The sequence below is a fragment of the Trachurus japonicus genome, chromosome 19, assembly GCF_045865225.1.
Source record: "Trachurus japonicus isolate A0001 chromosome 19, Traja_1.0".
NCBI lineage: Eukaryota > Metazoa > Chordata > Actinopteri > Carangiformes > Carangidae > Trachurus > Trachurus japonicus.
Genome location: NC_140925.1, coordinates 10,521,340 through 10,543,937, shown reverse-complemented (window position 1 = coordinate 10,543,937; position 22,598 = coordinate 10,521,340). Strand labels below are relative to the sequence as shown.

Genomic DNA, 22,598 nt, shown 5'->3' with positions numbered 1-22,598 from the left:
CAAACTATACAAATCAAGTGAGACAAAAAAACAAAATAAAATAAAAACAACAGTGAAAATGGAGGCAAAAAACACAAATCTGCATTCAAAGTAGGGGAGAAAAAAGCACAGTATGTTCCTACCAGGCCCTCAGACGCTGATATGCATCCAGATAACAATGTTTTTCCAACACTGGACATGTCCCTACTTTGTGCGCTTTCTTGTTGATGTAAGTGCTAAAGAGGCACGAAATCTTGCAGCAAACCACTGCGATGGCCACTGGCACTCAAACACAAAAAAAAAACGAGAAGATAAAGAACAAGAAGAAGAAGACAGATGTGTTCTCTTTCACCCCGTATAAAAGGCCTTCAGTTTTTGCTCTGTAGCCTACTGGCAAGCATATTTCACAGACATGTTTAGAGGAGAAAGGTGGCGCCGTCCAGAATCAACCCCAGGAGCATTTAACACATTTTAACCTAAGCTTTGGTCCTGTGTTGGGTTTGGCTGAGATCGCCCCTTTGTTTTCTCACACCATAGTACAGATTCCTGTAGAAAAACATAAATACACAGCCAATATTTAGGATTAATTTATCAGAAATAGTTTTGGCTCTAAACACTAAAAAAAAATCATAAAAGAGACAAAACCAGAACCAAATTCATGTGAGGGCCACGGCTTCAGAACAAACTCCATCTATTTTTTTTGTCACCAGCACAAAGAAATAAAGACCTGAGGCTGATTCTGGACATGACTGCATTCCTCTATTAATTTTGGTTGCGCTGCAGAGAAGGAAAACAGAGGATGTGTGAGAAAAGATAAAAAAATAAAAAACAAGACTAGACAGTGAGAACAACATCCGTGGGGTAGGAGCGAACACTTGAGAATCAAGTCAAGAGTTTTTCAATCAAACCACAAAACTACGTAGAAAACAATAGTCATAGACCACAGTGTGTGTGCGCAGATGAACACACACACACACACACACCCTGATTGAAGTGTCAAGGTAGTAAAGCATAGATAGACAGATATGATCAATATAGAATTATATGCAGAAGGCAGACAGACGTACGTACAATCGATGACCCTGAAAGGTCATGTTCACAAAGCCGGGGGGGAAACAACATCATCACAACAAAACAAAAACAAAAAAAAAACTGTCGTCTTTTTTCATGTCAGGAAATAAAAATCTAAAAAGATAAAACTATTGTAACATAATTATATCCCTCAATCTGAGGACTTAGCTCCCCGCACACAAACACACTGAAATGATAATAAAAAAAATGTTTTTAAAAAAAAGTGGTTGAAGATGGAGATTTGTCTTTGTGTCTGTGTCGGGGCTTGCATACCTTTAAGGTACAAAAGAAAAAAAATGCCAAAGAAAATGTGACTTAAGCAGGAAAAGACGAGCACTGCTGAGTACAGTAACACCACTGGTCTGACTGGTTTCTAGTGTGGAGAGGAGCTTGTCCTCGTTGCAGGCAGCTGAAAGCAGGCATGTCAGTTTTTGGTTCTGGTCCAAAATGTTCACAATCTGTCTAGCCTAGCGCGCACTGTGTCGTCGTTTAGTTCCTGAAAGAAAAGCAACAGTACGTTTTAGTGCAATTCGTCTATGTGAATGTGTCTCCGCTGAAGGAAATCTCCACCTCTGAACACACTGGACTAAAGCATGAGTGTGTGTGTGTGTGTTTGCAATGCAGGAAGGAAACGAGTGAATAGAGCTTCTTCATGTAAACACTTCAAAATAAAAACCTAGAATTAGGCACAGTCATTGTTTCGTCCCTCCCCACCCCCTACCCCCTACCCCCCCCAACCCCCCCTCATCCTGGGGTTTTTTCAGCATAGGTTATTCAGGGGCTCATCAGCTGGCACTAAAGATTAATGTGTGTGTGAAGAGAGGAGCACTCTTATATTCAAGCTACTGACGTCCCATCTCCTGTGAAATTGTCTTAAAATAAACTAAACAATTCATCTCCGTTCTGTTCGTCCGTTGCATTGCACACATTCCCGGTTCTTTATAGGTTATTATCATTAAGTGCCCGTGTTCGCATCGACTCCTACGACTCCTACGACTCCTACGACCTGCCTCGACAATAAAAAGGAACAAAAAACGAGACAAAAACTAATTAAATACATGCTACATGGCCAGAGATGGTGTCACAAAGACCATAGACCTGAAAGAAGAGTTCACCTCTCTTCACACAGGGAGGTGTGTAACACAAACAAACAAACAATAAAAAAAAACACATCCACACACGCCAACACATACGCACACACACAAAAGTCCAAACCATACACTGGGGATGAAGCTTCAGTCTTAACATTCAAGGATGCTGTTGACCGCCGCCTCCAGAGCAGAGTCTGTGTCCAGGTGCGGGGGGGAGGGGAGCTGGGGGGGGTACTGGGGCTGGATCGGGTGGGAGGACACGTGGTGAGACCCCTGGTAGTGCGTCTGTCCCCCCGACGCCGCTGCTGCTGCTGCTGCGAAGGCAGGCGGGGTGTTACCTGTCGGGGGGGGGAAGCTGCTGCTGCTGCTGTTGTTGCTGCTGCTGCCGCTGGGCCCGTAGACCTGCTGAGACCGCTTCAGCTCCAGGACGCTCCTGCTGCCGTCCTGCGAGTGTGGAGCGAGGGGTCTGTCGGCGCACGCGCCCGGGCCTACTGCAGCTCCGCCCCCTCCCGGATCTCCGTACCCGGGCTGGGAGGAGTCTGTCCTGTACGGCGGCTCCGTGGAGCCTCTGTCCGACTGGTTCCAACTACAGCTGGACTGGGGCGGGGAAGGGGCCTGGAAAAGTTTGGATTTCATCCCACAGCAGAAGTCCTCCAAGAAAGCGTCTGTAAAAACAACAAGAGAAGAGTTGAATCTTTCCATTTTTGGAGCCAGTACGCACTTCTTTTTACTTAACTTCACATTTTAGCACTGATACACTGTAGCTACATATTATAATATTCTTTAAGGCCCAACTGATTATAGAGTTTTTGAGCCGAAACTGTAGGGAGTGATTGATGAATGATTTACTGTGGAACAAATCGCACCTAATTTGAATGAGAACAATAGTAACGAACAAGAGTTTAGCTATATACAGTATATCGTGTTTTTCACGCCACTATCACCATTTAGACAAATCTGAAATGATTGAAGAAACATTACTATTTTTGTGTGCACGAGCAAAGCAGTTTTGTGTTGCTATGTGTGGTATTTATTCAGTTTTGGGGAATCACGGTGTCTAGAAAGCATCAGAGGCTGCAGCTGACAGGGTAACATCAGGACGTCAACTGTTAAAACCCTCCCGTTGCCGGACACGACATGAAACTACTCCAGTTAGCTCAATCATGTTGTAACTAAGATACCTGCTGGAAAAAATATTTTTTCATGGACCGTTTATTGAGTCACTGACAGGTAACGGTTAGCCCTGCCAATTTACGATAATCATGACTTATTACAAAAACGTGCACACAGAAATAGTAATGAGTGTCCAATCACTGGTTTTATAGACTTTGCAACAAATAACTTAAAAATATTATTCAGAATTCCTTACTGCAGTGAACTCTCGTAAAATGTCAATAAAACAAGAAAAAAAAGAACTGTTAATGTGTCCAATGTAACATGTCTCTAAAGGAGTTGCACTACACATTTGTATTTAATAAACAATGACAATAAAGGCGTTTTATATTATTCTATTCTACTCTGTAGTTTTTCTCTTACCTGGATCCACTAGCACCATGCGTTTGTCTTGCGTCAGGTTGCTGCGTTCCTCTTGGTTGAAGGTCCTGTCGATCATCACCATCTCCGACGATGGATTTGAACGCTGCGGGGTCAGGAGAGAGAGAGGCGACCTTTGTTAACCCTGTGCGTGTCGAAACAGGAAATACATGTACACTAAGTACACAACCAGGCTCCCACCTCAGCTTCCACCATGAGCAGCCGCCTGTATTTGTTCACCATGGCCTGCGTCCTCTTCAGCACCTGAGTCGCAACCACCTCGAATTCGTCATCCACTGTGAAAAAAAACAAAAAAAACACACGAACTTCAACTTTTCATTCTGTACAACCACCTTTCTGCCTGTTGCACAGATTTGGCGTCATGGCGGTCGACTCGTACCCTCTGAGAACTCGTCCTGGCTGGGCGGAGCTCCCTGGAACACGTGGTAGGGGAGGAGTCTGTGCAGAGCGTTGCTGATCGACGCGAACTGACGTCGATCCGGGCTCTGAACTCCAGCGTGATCCTTCCCCACCTGCTGTAAAAACCTGTTGAAAACAAACTCCATCAGTGGCTGAAAGACAACACACAGTACATATCTGAATAATGTTTGCACTTAAACTCACATTCCCTCTCTTGTAATTGGCGGAAGGGCAGGCCTCTTCTGTGCACCGACCTGCACAAAACGCACACAACAAAGTTATCGAACAACACTGATATTGTCTCTATAAGCTAAAACCAACGCGTGCACAACAAATAATGAATTTACCTGAGAGTTTAGCGTTGGATCGTGTGTCATGGTTTTCATGGCTGCCAGAGAACAAACAAAAGTGAAGCAGAGTGAGATACAACATGTAAAACACTGATATAAATGTGTGTGACAGCAACAACGTCTTTATTACCGTGGATGTTGCTGAGCTGCGTCTGTTTGAGAGCAGGTGAGGAATTCTGGGAAATAAAAATGGAGGTCAGATTCAGGGGGATATACGTTTTTTTTTAAGGTGGGAGATATGACTGGACATCGGTGATGTGTGATGATACCTGTCTGTAGTCTTGTTCCTGCGTCACTGCACCGGCTAGCGGGGACAGAGCGGCGCAGTTCTGACTCTGCGTCACTAGGAGGCGCTGCACCGGGCTGGCCGTCACTTGGGCCTGACTGGCGATCCCCGTCGTCGTCGCCGCCGGGCCGACCAGGGTCAGCCGCCCGGGGGCGCACGACGTCTGCACGGAGCCGGAGCTCGCGCAGGAGACTCCGGTCCAGGTCTGAGCCACGCCCCCTCCGACCCCCTGGTTCAGAATCAGCTGACCCCGCTGCGGCGCCGAGAAGTTCTGCCCGGCGACGATCTGAACCGTGTTCTGACCGGCGGCGATCAGGGCGTTGGAGTTGGGGTCGGCGGGGCCGTTGTGGATGGGGAGCAGGAACTGTCCGGCCGCTTGGTGCTGCTCCACGGGCGGCTGCTGCACCACGATGGAGCCGTTGGCCGTGTATTGCCCCCCGGGGGACGCAGTGTTAGCGTTGACGACGTTAGCCATGGTGGTGGGAGTGGGCTGCAGTCCGACGCTGAACACAGTCTGAGCCCCGGCCTGGAGCGGTTTGGGCTGGATCGGTCTGACCAGAGTCTGGGTCCCACCGGGGCCCCTCTGGATGATGATGTTTTGAAGGGGGATGTTTTTGAACGGCAAGCCCACCTGGCCCACCTGCCCTTGCGTAGGGGCAAACACCTGACCCCCGGCCGTGGCCCCCGCCCCAGCTACGGGGGCCCCCGGCCTCAACACGATCTGCTGAGGAGTCCTCTCCAGGCTGCTCAGGGTCATGACGCCCCCGCCCGCCCCGAAGGACCCCAACACCTGGATGTGCTGGGCGGAGCCGTTGGGCAGCTGGGACACCCCTTGCAGGAACTGGCCCGTGGGGAACGCCGCAGCCGTCGCCGTCGTGACCACGCCCACCCCCCCTCCGTATCCCCCAGAGACCAGCTGGGAGGGGAAGGGGACGGGGGCCTGCACTAGAGTGGGGGGGGCGGGCTGGGAGTCCAGCAAGGCCTCCTGGGCCAGCGTCTGCTCCGTGATGTCGGCCTCCAGGAGAGACTTCTGCAGGATGTCGAAGGGCTGGTCCTCTCCGCCGAGGTCCACCCCCCCCGGGGAGTTCCCACTCCCCAATTCATCCTCGATAAATGAAAGGCTGCTGGAGAGCTGGAGTCCTGCCCCGGCTGAATCGTCGCCGAACTCGCCCATTGAAGAGGAGCCATCCTTGAGGCCCGTGTTGGAGCCGGCCTAAAAGAGGCATTTAGGGTAAATGAGAGAGAAGTGGAAAAACCGTTTGCATTTCAAAGGCTGTTTTTCCCCGTCTGCCAGTGTCTTACGTGACGCTTTTTTAGGACCTCAATCCTTTAATCATAGTGTCTATCATTGTTGTCTCCTACCAAAACAATATCCAGTCATGGATTTTCCCTGGTCTGAGTTCACATTTCACAGTTGGATAATTGTTCAACAAAAATGTGATAAATAAGAAAAATGTCTAAACATAAACTTTTAGCAGCTTCTAAACTGAAAATACTTTTAAAAAATTACATATCTTTACATTTAACACTGACTGGACAAAATGAGAATCTGAAATGATCTGAAAACTTGCACTTTTAGATCTAGATGAGTTATGATGGAGATTTTCCAGTTAATCAAAGAACTAACTGACAAATCAAACAACTTTGTTGGTTCCTAATCACTAAGTGAAATCATTATAATGAGGATTAGTGCCTAACTAAATCTAAGAAAATGCTCTGTATCTGTAATAATACACTAAAATCTGCTTGTGTTTTGGTTGGATCAAGGTAATCACAGGTAAACTCACTGTGTCACTAGCGAAGAAGGATCCGTCAGACCCATAAGCTGCATTAGTCACATCATCCTCCCCAATCTGCAATAACAAAACAGAGTCAAACAGAGACTGGATGGGCTCTAGCTACGCAATGAAATGAAGCATTGGGAATAATTTCAAATGCATTAAGTTAGAGTCACTTACAGATTTGCTATTATTGCCATGGAGATAGTCATTTAACGCATCCACATCTCTGCAAAGGGTGGAGACAAGACTTTTAATGAGGGAGAAACAAGCCTGAAGCAGTTCTAATGTAACATAGGTTTCTTTTAATCCAACAAGAGGATAAAAATAAGCTTCTAAACATGAGCTCAGAAATGACCAATAACAACAAATATCTATATATCCCTTCATATTTTGTTCACATGATAAACGCCACACTCAATGGTGTAAATACTAGTTTTATTAAGGGATTTTTACCCTAAAATATCCAGAAGACGGCGATCGTCCTCATCATCCATGACACCTGAAAGATTATGGAGGGACACAGGCACAGATTATAACAGGTGAGAAGATGGTAAAAATCTGATATGTGGAGATTTATGTTAAAAAATCTGCAAGGGCCGATAGCCATTATAGCTTCAATCATTAAACAGTGGATTAAAACTCAGTCGATCACTTGCTTTTGTTTTTATTCTGAGGTAGGTGGGTTAGCATGTGTTTTATGTTGGCAGGAATGACATAGCACTCACAGATTTCCAGCAGGAAGCATGGATACAGTCATTTAACACCCTTTGTTTCCTGTAACAGGCTGGGCTGCAGGGTGAGAAACTGCATTTAGTAAGATTACAAAATTATATGTGCAGCATACAGAATGGGGGAGTGTTGTAGAGGTGAGATAGAAAGACATATGGGAGTGGGAAACAGGGGGATGCACAGGAAGAAGGGGACATGTATGTTATTCAGTGCTATGGGAGATCAGTGTATAAGTGTGTAAGGGCAGGATGGCCTTCATCCCCTCCTACAGATACTTGTCTCTGACACACAAACTCCCACCCATTACCCTCCTCTGCTGTCCCACATTGGTTGTCTTTCGTGCCTGCACACAGTGAAAATGGCCATTTGAGTGTAAAACTCCACCCTGCTCCATTTATACCTTGAATGGTTGTTTTGAGTTCCTACATTGAAAGAGGTGTTGGCTTTATTTTTGAGTCAGCCAGCAAAAGTATGCAGCTATCTTTCTGGTTCTGCAGTTAACAGGGAAACAAAATGAGACAGTGAGAACGAATTTGATCCAGCTGAATAATGGTCTGTGAGTGTTTGGACATCTAACGTGTTGGTTGGTTTGTTTGTTTTGATGTGATAGTTGTATTTAAGCAGTGTATGTGTAGTGATAGCAGAGGGGGTAAAAATCATAACTCCTTTTTTTTGTGGCTAAGTCAGTGTTTGAATGAAATGGTGTTTAAATTACAGGGTTGTGTTGCACTGTCATTGGGGAAATGTTGACTTTGTGTTCATGAGTCTGTGGAAAACGTTTCAACTGCAATGCTACAAAATGGCTGTTACCATGCCATAGGCTTGTCTTTACAGCCGAGCCACGTTTAGCCTCCATCTTTGACTCGAGGAGAACAAAGAACGACAAGGGCTGCTTTGCTAAATAGACAGTTTGAACCGACTGCACTGCGACTTACAAATACAAAGAAACCCAATACAAGCAAATCGAAACGTTTTGTAAAAAACAAAAATTAAAAGAAAAAGAGATTCGTGTTAAACCGACTACAACAATGATAGCTGGTCAGCCTGGAGAGGCTCCTTTGTCCGTCAGAAGTGGACACAGTGTAAAAAAACAACTGTGGAAGGAAGCCATGTCTAAACTGAAAAAAGGAAAATCCAAACGATGAATGTTTTATTTACGTTAACTTTAATGAAAATAAAAACTGCGCAAACGAAGGTTGGTTGGCTGTGAAATAGCTACATAAAAACAAAAGTTGTCGTTTCCTTTACAATCCCACCACTAAAAACTTGACGTTGATATGGTAACATTAACGGTTGAACTGCTTAGTGTTCCAGAATTAGAATTTTAACGTTAACGGCGATTAGAAAAAGACTCGACGAGGACAAAAACAAAAACGAGCCCTTCCCCGCGATTTAAAAAACACTGGGTTTAAGAAGCTCTCGTCGCCGATTCTTTATCAGGTCGCCAAAACGGATTAATCTGCGAACGTTTTGTGAAAAAGAAATTTAGATCTCAATGTTCGTAGTCTTCCAAATCCGCCCTAGCATGCATGCATGCTTCGATGGCAACCAAGCTAGCCCCGACTGTGTGTGGGGTCCTGGCGTGGGGTTTCGCCGTCGGTTTAGAAAGCCAGCTAATGTACACCTTGCAAGTTTTATTTCCAAAAATAGACTGAATCGACAGAATGATAATCGCATTCAAGCAGCACAAAACGCCCGTCGTCGTCCAGCCTTGCCTGTGGCTGTCGGTCGTCGCTGACGTGCTCTTTCTTTCTTTCTTTCTCTCTCTCTGCTGGGGAGGCTTTCATTTGTCCTCTATAATGTGGCTCATCTGCCAGCATGAAAAAAACGTCACATTTGTCTCGATATGCCGAACCGACGCGTTTTTTAATCAGAGGACCTTTTGTACGAGCCCGTGTAAGCTTCTCCGGTTTGCTTGGACGCTCCGCGACATTTTAACGATAAACACCGGCCTGTTCTGGTTAGCTAGCCCGCGATGTCGACGACGACGACGCCTGTTTTGAAAACGTCGGTCAGAATCCGTCGAAAATTCGAAAGAACGAAACGGCGTCGAGCCCTAAAAAATTTTTTTCCCGATTAGCATAACATAAAGACGAGTCGAAGAGGCAAACCCTTTACTCCTGTCTCACTCCGCTTGAAACCCAATATCTCCATTTGGCAACTTTTAATTTGCTCCCCCCCTCCTTCTCCTCCTCCTCCTTCTTCTCCCTCTCCCACTCATATATTTTTCTCACTGTCCCTGTTCTGTCTCGGATAGATTTTTCTCTCCGCTCAAACTCTCTACCCTCCCTGAAGGAAGGGAGGAAGGAGGTTGTGTGTGTTTTTTCCTTGAAATTTTTATCACAAAATTATAATACACTCAAAGGGGAAACTCACCGTCATGAAAAAGCAGTGCCTTGTCAACGGGGTTTCCTCGCCATCACCGCACGGGTTGTTGGGGTAGTGCACAGAGCAAAGCGACCCACATCACCAGTCCACAGCGGTAGCACACGACTGTCTAGATTTGAATAAGAAAAACACAAACAACGATAAAGTAATTAATAAACACGCCATTTTTATACAAATATAAGTTATAATGGCACGCTCCGTTACTTCCATAAATAACAAAAACAATGTTAAGACTTAATCATTACCAACGGTAGAGGGCGGACCTCTGGTTGTGTGCCACACCTTGATGCTCAGGTATGGCCATAGTTACTGTAAATTACAGTGCTGCCTAGTTACAACTCAAAAGTTTTACACAGAGCTCAGTTTGATGTTGTGTGATGTTGTGTGATGAGAATGTGTGTACATGTTTTAATAAATTAAATACATTGAATTCAATCACCTCTACTCTTTTCATGTCTTCACTGTTATTACATATTTGATGAAGGGAAATGATAAAAAATGTTTTTGCTTTGTTAATGCCATTTAATAATAACAATCATTATAACAATAAAGGTATAGTTTTCCAAGACCCAAATAAGCCACTTCTGTCCATCCAAAGTCTAACCTCACCTGAGGTAACCTCAAAAGTGACCTAATACAGGGAAAATATGTGAATACTTTCTTTTGATGAACTGAGACCATACATTATCTATTGGGTAATTTAGGTATGAAAACAAAATAGTCAAGTGTAGCTCTAATTTGTCTAAAGTGTGACAAAGCATCATATTTCATTATGTTTTGTAGCTATATGAAAGTCCTAATTTCTAAAGCTTGTTAGGTAGGGATGTGAAATTAAAATGTTCTTTCTATTTAACATTTGTAGATTGGACTTAATTAACTAATTTTTATTTGCGTTTGTTATTTAATGTTTCTCAAATGTATAATTCTCTTGTGTGTGTATTATACTACCACGCACCCTCCGGTACAGTAGGTGGCGCTGTGCATTGTAAACATTGGTTTTCAACAACCACGAAAAAGAAAACGAGCTGTCGTCATCGTCATCGCTTCCGCATCCACCAGTCAGTAAAACAACCACAACAACATGGATGTAACAGTGGAAGTCGGGCAGCAGAGTGAGTTTGCAGAAGAAAGCGGCCTCGCCAAGATAACAGAGCGGATTCAGAGACGGAACCAGGCGAGAATCGAGGATGTCGAGCGGCGGAAGGAGGAGAAGGAGAGCCAGTCTGTCGCCGAGGAGAAGGATAAGTATTTCTCAGAGGCTTTCAACAGGGAGCGGGTGTGTATCGAGGAGCTGCTGGCTGCTGGCTGCTCCGGAGCGGACCGAGCCGCGCTGACCCAGATGCTGGAGGAGGCCACGGCCAAAACCGCGCAGCTCCAAAAGTTTCTCAACGACAGCGTGTTGTTTCTGACGCAGCACGAGCTGAGGAAATCCCAGGCTGCTCTCCAGAAACTCCAGACCTCCCTTACAGAAGCGAGAGAGAAAGCCCTGCCCAAGAAGAAGTTCGCCTTTCGAGCTCGCACCAAAGCTGCAGACAAAGCCCCTGCTGCACCTGATGCTGCTGCTGCCCCACCTGGCGCAGGTGCAGCTGCAACATCTGGGGAGGTGGATGGAGCCGCAGCAGCCGCCGCCGAGCAGTGCGGCTTCTCCAACATGGACAACCAGGTTCTCACCAAAACATCCGAGGAGATCCAGAAACGAGACGTGCTCTTGACCCACCTGTCCAACTGCAAGGTGCGCCTGCTCGGTTCCCCCAGCACCCTGCACCTGAAGCACATCGACAGCTGCCAGATCCTGTGTGGGCCGGTGTCTAGTTCAGTGTTCGTGGATCAGTGTAAGAACAGTACCCTGGTCTTCCCCTGTCAGCAGCTGCGGACCCACAACACCACAGACACGCAGGTGTATCTACATGTCACCAGCAGAGCCATAATAGAGGACTGCCAAGGGGTGAGCTTTGCTCCGTTCTCCTGGTCTTATCCCACTCTGGAGGAGGACTTTAGTGTTTCTGGCCTGGACCGGGACCGAAACAACTGGACCCAGGTGGACGACTTCAACTGGCTTGCTGCCGGGACACCTTCCCCCAACTGGACTGTCATCCCAGAAGCAGACAGGAAGACCAACTGGGACCTGTAGAGTTTACATTTTTAAAGCCAAATTAACATCAATCAAACCACCGAATCAGAAGCTGTCAACCTGAATTAAGTGTTTTCAATTTGATTAAAGTAACAACAGAGATGATATGCAAGCACACACACCCAAAAATACAGATGCAAATTAATTTATTCTCTATATTAGCATTACAAACTGACATTTCTGATCCTTAGCCCTGCCTGAACAGCATGTTCCCTGTTGGAAGGCGGTGTGTTGTTCTGCTATGTGTCTGAACATTGATGAAAAAAGTGCACTTGTTCTCAACTATAGTTAAATAAAAATATGTTTCACCAGATTAAATGACTGTTTGTTGTATATGAGCATCCCAACGCAGCGCATCCACACTCTTGCCAAAATGAAACTGAGCTTTTTTTTATTCTGCACATGAAACAGTTGGCAAGATTCTTAGCACAGAGAAAACTCATCTGCAACATCAGATTTTGTTCCTTCCTAAAAGATTTTTTGTTTTCAAAATACTCAAATCAGTTTACAGTTTACTAGTGTGATACTGAAGGATTTGAACAGATTAAAACATGATGATTACAGGTGCATACCAAATTGTTTTCATGATTAACTGCATTTTTTCAGATAGTCACATTGATTCCATAGATAGGAGATGTAATTTTTTATTATTATTATTATTATTATTATTATTATTATTAAGATGTTGTGTGTTACAAAATTGAAACCACACTATAATACAGAGGAGATGCCTTATTTTAGACTATCTCTCTAGAGATATTGTTAGTTTGTTTGACTGGAACTTTGTGGTCCATTGTGAATAAAATTGGCTGCACCACAATTCAAAATAAGCAATTGAGATAGAGATCAGAAATTGGCAAATAATAATTTTTAAAAAGCACACAGGTAAATAAATAAACAATGGAGAAACAGAATAGTGGTTTTGGCTGCAAGATGCAGTGAACGAGGCATAAGGAGGCTCAGCAGTCACTGTTTTAATTGCATTTGGAAAGAACAGAGACGGCGATAGAAGTGATGCAGTGAGCAGCATGCAGCTCTCATGTCCAGTGACAATGGAGTTTGACAGGGATAAGAACTGAAGCCATTCAGGAAGACGCCTGGCTTTGGTTTGTGCAGACACTGTTGATTTTAACGGCAAGGATACAAAGTGATAATGAGTTAACTACGGAGAGAGTAAATCACTTAAATGCATTAATTAGCCTGCAAGTCGATGTTTTCTACAACTATCTTCTGTCTATATTCACTACATGTTTTGGTTTGGAGCTTTTTTGTGTAGTTATGATTGGATTATTCACATATGGGGTCGTACTAGATGTGGGCCTGAAAGCGCCTTTGTTTCTGTGAATGGATCACTGGGGCTTTGTTAACCCACTCAATTTGCTTCACTGTGTAGGCATCCGGTTTTGCGCTGAACTTGAGGACCCCTACCTGTGAATGGTTGCGCGCCATTATTAGCTCCACTTTCATGTCCACGATGCCATCACAGCTCCTGGTGTGTTCGATCAAGGCGACTGTGACCACGTGCAGCCGCAAACCAATTATGGCCCCTGGCAGCGGCTTACGATTGGGCTCATCTTGTGTAGAGGGATTTCTGTAAATTGGATCAGGCCGCTTACAGGGGCTTAGCATGACGTACTGCAACTTTGAGTTTAATCATGAGGATCCTCGGCAATCCTCCACCTCTCAGAGTGAACGGAACATCACGATTAGCCTCACCTGTGTGTTAAGGAAGAAAAACCGGTAAAGGGTGTAGAAAATAAAGCTTTGGTGAAAGTTGAAGTTTCTGTCACAATGGGAGAGGAGATAGTTTTGAAGAAGTAACCCTCTTGTGCTCCTCCGGGGTCCTCCTGGGTTCTTCATCTCTGCTTCGTTGCTGTGGGATGGATTACCGCCTGAGCTGATTCTTCTGCCCTGTTGGACCAGCCAGAGGAGACCCTGACTACAGAGCGACGGGGAAACTACTACTAGGACTGCAGGCTGGCACATCCGAGAACATTTTCCTAAACTGAGCAAGCTCTGGAAATCTTGGAGCTCCTGATCATCGTCTGACTCTTCATTCTTTCTTCACAGGCGAGGACACATCTCAGAGTGAACAATGGCTTTGATGTTGGTCAAGTTTGACCTCAAAAAGCGAGTGAAGCTCGCTCAGACTGTCTGGTTCATGTACTGGTTCGCTGTAATGGCCGGCGTGCTGATATTCAGCATGGGCCTGTTCTTTAAGATCGAGTTGCGAAAGCGCTCAGAACTTATGGACAACAACGAGAGTCACCTGTTGCCCAACCTGCTCATATTCATGGGTTTAATAACTTGTGGCATCAACGCCTTTGGAGGTAAAGTCTGCTACGACTCGCTGGACCCCACCAAGTTTGCAAAGTGGAAGCCCATGTTGAAGACCTTCTTGGTGTTCTGCGTGGGCTTCAACGTCCTGCTGTTCCTGACGGCCCTGATGTGTTTTGTGATGAGGATCCCGCTGCAGTTCACCCTGGCCGAGGGGCTGAGGAACGGCATGAGGTTCTACAAGGACACGGACACACCGGGACGATGCTACATGAAGAGGACCCTGGACCTGATGCAGATGGAGTTTCGCTGCTGCGGGAACGACAACTACAGAGATTGGTTTGAGATCCAGTGGGTTAGCAACCGCTACCTTGACTTCAGCGCAAAGGAAGTAAAAGAGTAAGTGAGGAAGTTTAAGATCTAAATGTTTTGTGATAACCTGCACAATGACGTGGCGATGAAATGACTCTTTCTTGGGTTAAAGACGTTGTCATTGACCCCGAGCGTCAAGGTGGAGGCTGCTGAGGTGGGTGCTTCTATACAAAGTTAGATTTCAGTATAAGTGGATTTGAGGTGAAGGTAGGTCAGAGCAGGTGCATTATTCACTTTCATCTTCTAAGGATTACCACCACAGAAATGGTGACAGCAACAGGGAGCAATGGGGACGGGGCATTGGGGGCTGGGAGGGTAGAAGAGGTTACTAGGCAGTTTTATGGATAAAGTCAAGAGGAGGGGCTTTGGTGATTAGCTACAGAAAGAGATATATGGGTCAAAAGGCAAGAGCTGGATTAAAATGTACATTGTTCCATTTCAGTCACCTTACATTTTTGATGCCTATATCAACATGTGAGCAACAGGTACTAGGTTGCTGTGTGAGGATAATTGAAAAGAAGATGATTTTGAGAGTTGGCACACAATTAGTGTTTAATCTCTGGGATTACAGCTCCGTGTCCTTCAGGAATCAGTGTCCTGTCCAATCAGCAGAGCACCTGGCAACACTCCAGAGGCAGCACTGTCCAAGAAAACAATCTCTATCTGGGATTTTAAAATCTAGCATAAACAGTGGCTGGCGAGGTGATAGGTGAAAGTTCTTGTGAAGTTACTACAGGACTTTTTTTTCCATAACAGGCCCCTGAAGTTTTCCTTTCATCCCAACTTTTTCAAATCTCACTTGACCTTGCCTTGCTGAAACATCACACCAATGGATAATGTATTATTATTATTATTATTATTATTCACTGGTGGGCGAAAGTGTTATCCAAGGTGTTTTGGGGGTATTAATTGGCTGTTGATGTTTCTAGAAATCACTGATTCATATCTGATCCAATCAAGTCTTTGTTATCCAATCGAACTGTCTTTCCATTGACCTACAACTGTCAATCACCTCCAGATCTGCTCTTCAGATTGAGCACAGGCTGAAATGTGCTAATTTGGGCACCATCATCACCCTGAAAACATTTTACACTGAAAAATCTAGAAAAAAAAAGATCAAACCCCCTAAGTATAATTTGATCTCACACTTGTCGTCCCCTATGTGTGATAGGTAGACCTCATAATTGAGATGTTAGCAATATATCAAAAAGACTGATGCTTTAGTTACGTATTCTGCAAACTGTTGATGCTTGATTGTGCTCAAGTGACAGTCTTATTTAGGCTCCACAATGATAAAGGATGTATATAAATAATAATATAATATATAATACAATATAAACCACTTCAGCCGCCCTTCTGTAACTCTGTCATTGTGAGTAGTGCTGTTTTTACTAAACCTGACCAGGTGTTGGTTCAAGGTTGCGTTTTGCTGTGGTAGAAATGTGTGGTGTTTTATTGGACTGTATGATGTTAAGTATGTCTACAAGGTTCTCTTCGGTAACGGAGCAGATGTTGGTTGTTTCTGGTAGAAAGTAGTAGACGTGGTAGAAGTCCAACCTGGACTTTCTATTTATACTTCATGCTCCTCTAAGACCTTCTAATCTCACCTCACTGTCACCTCCAACCCATCATAACATGACACGAACTTGACACCTTGCTTGATTCCTCTTAGCCGCATTGGGAGCAACGTGGACGGCCAGTACCTGATGGATGGAGTCCCATTCAGCTGCTGTAACCCCAGCTCCCCCAGACCCTGCATCCAGTTCCAGATGACCAACAACACCGCCCATTACAGCTACGACCACTACACCGAGGAGCTCAACGTGTGGAAGCGAGGCTGCCGTGACGCCCTGCTGTCCTACTATGGAGGCATGATGAACACCATCGGAGCCCTGGTGGTGCTGATCACCATGCTGGAGGTCAGAGCCACAGAAACACGGACATAAATAAATAAGTTGCTCTGTTAGGTTTCAGTAGATCAGCTTTGATTTCTACTATCTGAAGGACTGGACTGGTTCCTGGCCTGGATGACTCCATAGAAAAGCCTATGGGTACTTTACCAGAAACACATTTGCCAAACCAACCAGTTAGTCTTCATGCTTAAAGCTGTTTCTCTTGTAAAACCAGTTAAATATGAATGAATTGTCACTGCCACCTGAGTCTGGAGGATGGAAAACTCCCAATGATACTTGATGTTTTTTAACCCAGTACTCTCAAGATCATTGATGAGCCCATTTAAACAAACTTCTCAGTGACATTAAGTGAATTTCATGTTTTCTTGGTGGCTCATTCCAGCGGTTTTGCAAGTGAAAAAACACAAAGGATGAATTGTAACTGGTTGTTTTGGAAAATATATGTCTGGTTTACTTCTCTAGTTACATTGAAGTTCAATTCAGAACTGCTTCTCATAGCTTTTCTATCTATGGGTCCACCTGGGAGTGTCTCTAATGTAGGACATGAGACAGTCCAAAGGGTTAGGGTTAGGGCTAGGGTCTATTTTACTATGAAATTGTTACATTCAAAGGGTATGTTTTAAGAAATATAATATGTTCATTGAGCATTTTATGCTATGATTTATCTATGGACAGAACAACCCATGGATCTAAGCAGGTTGGGCCATTCATGGTGTTTTGTTGTGCACTACATTATGGCTTTTAAAACTAGCAATGTCTCAAATTCATACAAACACGCCTTAAACTCAGATTTAAGATGAGATGGAAAGTCTAATATCAAACTCCACACATGGGCTACATCAATTTGCACAGTGGAAGGTAACTTTAACGATTCAGTTAATGGCTCAGTAAAATATTTTGGGAGTCAATCAAGAACTTCGATGGCCGAGTAGTGGGAACTGAAAATCCTGTGTATAAACATGCAAAGCCTTGACCCAGTTGGCATCTCTGTTGTCCATCACCTCCTCCTCTTCCTCCTCCTCCTCTTCTTTCCTCCTGTCCACACTCCACCTCCCCAAAGTTATCTATATCCACTTACTGCATCTCCTTCCCAAACAACTCTATCCTCTTTACCTAAACATCGCCCCTCCCGCCCTACGCTCAGGTTACCTGGCACTACCTTTGGCGTGTATGGGTGTGCAGCTTATCAACAGCATCTCACCTGATGCTATACTTTCTACACAAAGTGTAAACCTGTAGCAGCCAAATGGCCTCTGTCCTCTCTCCAGCTCTCTCCACTACCAACATCTGCTCATCTTTACAAACACGCACTGTTAAATCCTTTAGCTTAGCGGTGGAGGTGAACTTCTGCGTCGCCTCGCCTCCATCAGACGGCAACTGACATCATTTGGATAATACCTTTACACCCGAAGTCCTGCAGACGAAACCCTGCGTTCTAAAAACTTGGATTTAACATGGAAGCTGATCAGGCGCGCAGTCGGAGGAATCCCAGATTTAAGAGTTGTTATGCAAGCGTCCTGATGCTGACACAGATAGTGGGCTCAGGGAGGCCACAGGCACAGACCCACTTCCGGGAGATTGATCTCCTGATCTGAAGTCACCTTTCATAGTTACCGACTTCTTAACTTCCCCAGTGGGACGGTGGGATTTAAGTCTTTAGATCACTTTAGATCAACACTCACTCACTCCATTTATGTCACCTCTTGTTGTGTTGTGTCTTAAATTGGAATCAGAGTCAGAATCAGAGTAGCTTTTATTGCCCATGAGTAATACAACTACAAGGAATTAGACAAAGTGTAGTGCAAAGTACAAAAGTACAAAAATACAATAACAGTTGAATATAGATAAAACAAAAAGTATAGTAAGGTGAATATGTACACAGTATATAGAGCTCTTTATACAGATATTTAAAATAGAGCTGCAACTGACAGTTATATTGTATTATCTGCCAATTATTTATTTAATTTACCCATTAATCATTGTGTCTGCAAGAATCAGATGGGCTAGTGATAAACTAACATAAAAAATGTCATGTTTTGTCTGAAAGCCTGAAATCCAGAAATATCATTACTTTCATTTATTTTATTATAATATCAAACAATGTAAAGCAGCAAATTCTTACGCTTGAGAAACTGTGAATGTAACAGTGGTATTTCTTTTTATGAAAACTGCTTTTATTAATCATGTTTTCCTATTTAACCTTAATTTAAATTAATTTTTATATAGTGATGATGATGATAATACTGTTTTGAATGTACTTTACAAAGGCCAGTCTAATGAATGCACTATACAAAGGCCAGTCTTTAGATTGGTATGTTCATTTCATCAAACAATATTTAGTCATTTCCAGTTGAGTACGTTTGTTTATATGAAGTTGTACCTGCTGCAGTATATGAGTGTTTAAAGTTTTGTATATAATGTCTCTATTTGCTCTCTGAGTGCCCAGGTGTTTTACTGCAACATGTCCGTGTCCTCTGCAGGTGGCGGTGACCATCGGCCTTCAGTACGTCGACAGCTCCCAGTCCACCCTGGCCAACCCAGAAGACCCGGAGAGCGAGAGCGAGGGCTGGATCCTGGAGAAGACTGTGAAGGAGACGTTCACTGACATCATGGACTCAATGAAGGCGATGGGCAAAGGCACCAAGGTGGAGGAGGGGGGCGAGGTAGCAGTCGCCACAGTGAGCTGAGCTGACCCCTCCCACAAAAACTGACATCACTCCCGCCTGAGGGAGGAGAGGAAGGGGACTTGTGAGATTAGGACTTTTTTCTACCAACATTTAATATGTAGACACTACCTGCAAACACACATTTGGCTACGGACACCTTTTAAACGGACTCCTTAAAAAAAATGGACACAAATAATACTGTATATTCATTTGTAGAGAGAGATTATGAGTAGAGTGAATCATGTTTTGGTTTTTAATTTTGGTTTTCCCCCCAAACAAACCTGCTCGACTCTTGAGATCTCCTGATTCTGTGGATTTGGATCCTTTTTTCCAAAAAAAACAACAAAAAAAGTGCAAAACGATAAGTCCAATAAATATGATATATATTAATAAATGTCAGATTCTTTGATGATGAGTAAGTATGTAACGTTTTTCCTTTGTCTCGTTGTCCAATAGTTTGGTGGGGATGGTGGTTGCCATGCAACCCCCCCTCTCATGATGATGAGACAGGATTTCCGGCCCTGAAGCTTGTCTCTGTCTGTAGTGTCTGTTTGTGTACAAAAGAGCAAATTAGCCTCCCTCACCCACCACCTTTTCTGCTCCAGTCCACCTGATGACGGCTGGAGAGCCTCCTGAGATGGAGTAAAATTACAAATTGAATGAATCGGTACGAATTATGCACAAACGTGGAGGCACGTCGTCGAAGAGTGAGGCCTGGGCATCAGGAGGCGAGCTCCAGAGAGAAGCAGGGGCAACTCCCAACCTGTGGAGGACGACTTGAAATTGGCAGCTAAACGTTGGCTCCTGGCCCCTGAGCTGTGATCTCAGATCCTCTTTGACGGTTCCCTCACACATTCACTATCTGTATATTGACACCTATGTATGTATATTCTAACACCTGGGTTGCTGTCTTTGTACATAGTGTAGAAATGATGAAAAGAAAATTTAACTTTTTTAAAAAAATAATGTAATTATTATAAGCTAAACCTTTTATTTTAAATCCATGTAAAGTTTTTTTTTCCATATGATTTTTTTTTGTGTCTGTGTAGAGAGGCGTTTATGCTGATTGTGTACATGAATAAAGGATTTTAGATTTGTGATTCGACCGTGAAACGATGACGTGGTGTTGTCTCGACCTTGAGTTGAACAGACCTGAGATCAGGAGAGAGGCATGCAGTGAGTGCCGCAGGGCTCCTGATTAAGTCAATAGGATAAGGGCAATTATGGCATTACAGCTTTCACATGGACATGGGATGACTTTTCACATGTCCACTGTAAAGACGAGTGTGTGTGTGTGTGTGGATGTGCACCTGATATGCATTCACAGACAGACAGAACAGTGCATGTGTTTGCAAGTGACTTTTCTAGGTAAGTTCCTGTGTAATTGAATTTTCTTAACTATTTTATGCACAACCTTTGATTTTTTTTTTCTTCTTTTTGCTGTAAATCTGTTTTTGAATGAGTTTTCACTTAAGAGGGTTCAAGTATCAAATCCTTTGGTTCCATATAGATGAGCTGCAACCAATAAGTTTCAATAAGCATAATCCACTACAAAATTCATGCATCTGAACAGAGATCCACGTTTTCTGCAAAGCCCAGACAGGAAGAGTGAGGAGCCGTGATATTAAAGCCAGTGTGGCTTAGTTAGAGCAGATGGGGGGAGCAGCGAAGAGTCAGCAGGAACGGTAAAGAGGCCAACTCTGCACGGTATTTTTGTTGGCCCAAAGCACATAACCAGCGCTGAGTAGATAAGAAGCCTAATCGGCTTTAGATTAGCATGAGCCCCTCAGCCAGGTGAGCAGGTGATGTCCTACTGCAGGACTCACGTCACGGAGACAGACACACAGAGACAAACAGGAGAAAGTAAAGATCAGAGCAGCAGGGAGATGAAACACAAGACGTCATTTTAGGAAAAATAAAAAAATAATGTGAAACCTTCTTTAATTGAATAAAAAAGTGGCACAATAACAGTCCTGGATTAATATCAATAGCAGTATTAATAAGAGCCAACTACTCAAAATGCAGCAAAACTATTACTACTAATATATTATGTGTTTATTTTGACTTAAGCTTTGACATATTGTAAACAGCATTTTAATATTAGGGGATAATTATATATAAAAGTGTTTAAACTTAATGCATATCACTAGTTTGAATTGTTGGCACTTTATTTGAGATTTTAACATTTTAATCCAATAAGTGGTTTGTCAGATAAATTGGCCTATATTTTCGAATGAGTACATGTACCTCAAAACATTCTTAAGAACAGTATTTGAGTATTTGTACTGCTGACTGCAGCCTCAAATTAATTGTTGTTGTAAAAAACAAAACAAAAAAAAACCAATTTCTTTCAAATTCAAAAGAAACATCGGGAACAAAATGCACTCCAAGTGTAAAAAGTGAAAATATGATGAAGAATGACCTCTATTATATGTTTTGGCGTAATCATGCCTTATGTGCAGCTTCTTATGGTTTTATACACTATTGAGTAGTTTCTACAGTGATAACAACTATCTGATAAATGTGTAATCTGAAGTGTAGTGGAGGAAAATAAAGAGGTAGCCTATCAAATGGAAATGCTAAGTAGAAAGGTTCCAAAATTATCCTTACATATAGCTAAAGTAAAAGTAGTTACTTTCCTCCACTGGTTTCAATACCAGTTAATACTAAAGGAAGTGACTTACTTTAAAAGACACATTTAACTGATTCATATTCAATGTGTTTGTCCATACAGACCCAGTTTATAAAGAGAGGACATGGAGAGAGTTTTCTGCTGCTCTCTGCTGGTGACTGCAGGAAACACACCGACAATGAATCAACTCTGTGTGAGTCCTGGGTCTCCTGCAGGAATCTCATCTGTACTCATGTTCCCTGCTGGTTCACTTTATTTTGAAAGTTCATCATGACTCCAACTGTGCTGCTCCCTGGTCACAGTCCCAGGTTTGATGCTGTTACTCTTCTTTTTTTTGGCTCCTTCTGTGTCTTTGGGTAAATTTGGTGTCAATGAATCAACACGCTGTGAATCTGAACAGCGACAGTTACACTAGTTCTCCACTAGAGAGCGTCTGTCCATCAGTCATAATGGAACAGGGTCACTTTATGAACTGTAAGAAACAACTGCATTAAATAGTTTCATGATGTAAACAAACCATAAATAATCATAATAATGTTCATATGTAATTACCTGATTAACTTTCTCATGGTATAATAGATCAGAAAAGTATTTTTTATGTTCAACAAAACAAAAAACACTGAAACACCTTTAACTTTTAATCACACAACATGTATAAAGCAATTAACATATAGATATGGATGGGATTTTGTAATTGTTGTTCACTTCCCACTGGATAAATGAATGAATTGTGTAATAATTAAAAAAAATAAAAAAAACATTGTCACTCCACACAAGATCTCAATTATCTCACTAAATAATCATATTCATAAAACTGCCATTATAAGGATTATTAATGTGTTGATGATCATTTATTCTAAAAGATGAGACAAAGCAGTGATAAATGAGGACGGCTGAGACTAACAAGTGTTTTCATGTTGATTAATCTGCACATTAATTATCATCAGTTTATTGTTTGGTCTATAAAACGACAGGAAAC

At 43.3% G+C, this 22,598-nt stretch overlaps 3 protein-coding genes across 5 annotated transcripts; 2 read left to right on the top strand and 1 right to left on the bottom strand.

Annotated features, from left to right (window-relative positions):
* Positions 1-500: 500 nt before the first annotated feature.
* bicral (BICRA like chromatin remodeling complex associated protein) lies at positions 501-9,842 on the bottom strand. Of its 3 annotated transcripts, none has more exons than XM_085760787.1 (13): positions 9,617-9,842; positions 7,237-7,300; positions 6,965-7,010; positions 6,689-6,737; positions 6,518-6,583; positions 4,714-5,943; positions 4,575-4,620; positions 4,442-4,482; positions 4,299-4,348; positions 4,075-4,220; positions 3,876-3,970; positions 3,678-3,780; positions 501-2,806 (listed from the first exon to the last, which is right to left on the bottom strand). In XM_085760787.1, exons 3-13 carry the CDS (start codon positions 7,003-7,005, stop codon positions 2,292-2,294), a joined length of 2,382 nt encoding a protein of 793 aa, XP_085616913.1. In that variant the 5' UTR covers positions 7,006-7,010; positions 7,237-7,300; positions 9,617-9,842; the 3' UTR covers positions 501-2,291. The 3 variants fall into 3 exon arrangements, with proteins under 3 accessions (XP_085616913.1, XP_085616914.1, XP_085616915.1); XM_085760788.1 differs by lacking the exon at positions 9,617-9,842 and adding an exon at positions 8,051-8,128; XM_085760789.1 differs by lacking the exon at positions 9,617-9,842 and adding an exon at positions 7,641-7,697.
* Positions 9,843-10,669: 827 nt separating this feature from the next.
* On the top strand, positions 10,670-12,064 carry tbcc (tubulin folding cofactor C). Its single transcript, XM_085762036.1, has one exon. The coding sequence runs from the start codon at positions 10,710-10,712 to the stop codon at positions 11,757-11,759; it is 1,050 nt and encodes a 349-aa protein (XP_085618162.1). The 5' UTR covers positions 10,670-10,709; the 3' UTR covers positions 11,760-12,064.
* Positions 12,065-13,437: 1,373 nt separating this feature from the next.
* prph2a (peripherin 2a (retinal degeneration, slow)) lies at positions 13,438-20,092 on the top strand. The gene is made up of 3 exons (XM_085761470.1): positions 13,438-14,435; positions 16,081-16,327; positions 18,802-20,092. Exons 1-3 carry the CDS (start codon positions 13,855-13,857, stop codon positions 19,006-19,008), a joined length of 1,035 nt encoding a protein of 344 aa, XP_085617596.1. The 5' UTR covers positions 13,438-13,854; the 3' UTR covers positions 19,009-20,092.
* Positions 20,093-22,598: the final 2,506 nt, after the last annotated feature.

Bases quoted from the DNA above. Each gene is read 5' to 3' on its own strand.
- bicral (XM_085760787.1), bottom strand. From the start codon at position 7,005: ATGGATGATGAGGACGATCGCCGTCTTCTGGATATTTTAGG. The intron at 6,584-6,688 runs GTAAGTGACTCT...TTGTTATTGCAG, and splicing joins ATGGCAATAATAGCAAATCT to ATTGGGGAGGATGATGTGAC. The intron at 3,971-4,074 runs GTACGAGTCGAC...TTTTTTTCACAG, and splicing joins CCAGGACGAGTTCTCAGAGG to TGGATGACGAATTCGAGGTG.
- prph2a (XM_085761470.1), top strand. From the start codon at position 13,855: ATGGCTTTGATGTTGGTCAAGTTTGACCTCAAAAAGCGAGTGAAGCTC. The intron at 14,436-16,080 runs GTAAGTGAGGAA...GATTCCTCTTAG, and splicing joins AGCGCAAAGGAAGTAAAAGA to CCGCATTGGGAGCAACGTGG. The intron at 16,328-18,801 runs GTCAGAGCCACA...TGTCCTCTGCAG, and splicing joins TGCTGATCACCATGCTGGAG to GTGGCGGTGACCATCGGCCT.
- tbcc (XM_085762036.1), top strand. From the start codon at position 10,710: ATGGATGTAACAGTGGAAGTCGGGCAGCAGAGTGAGTTTGCAGAAGAA.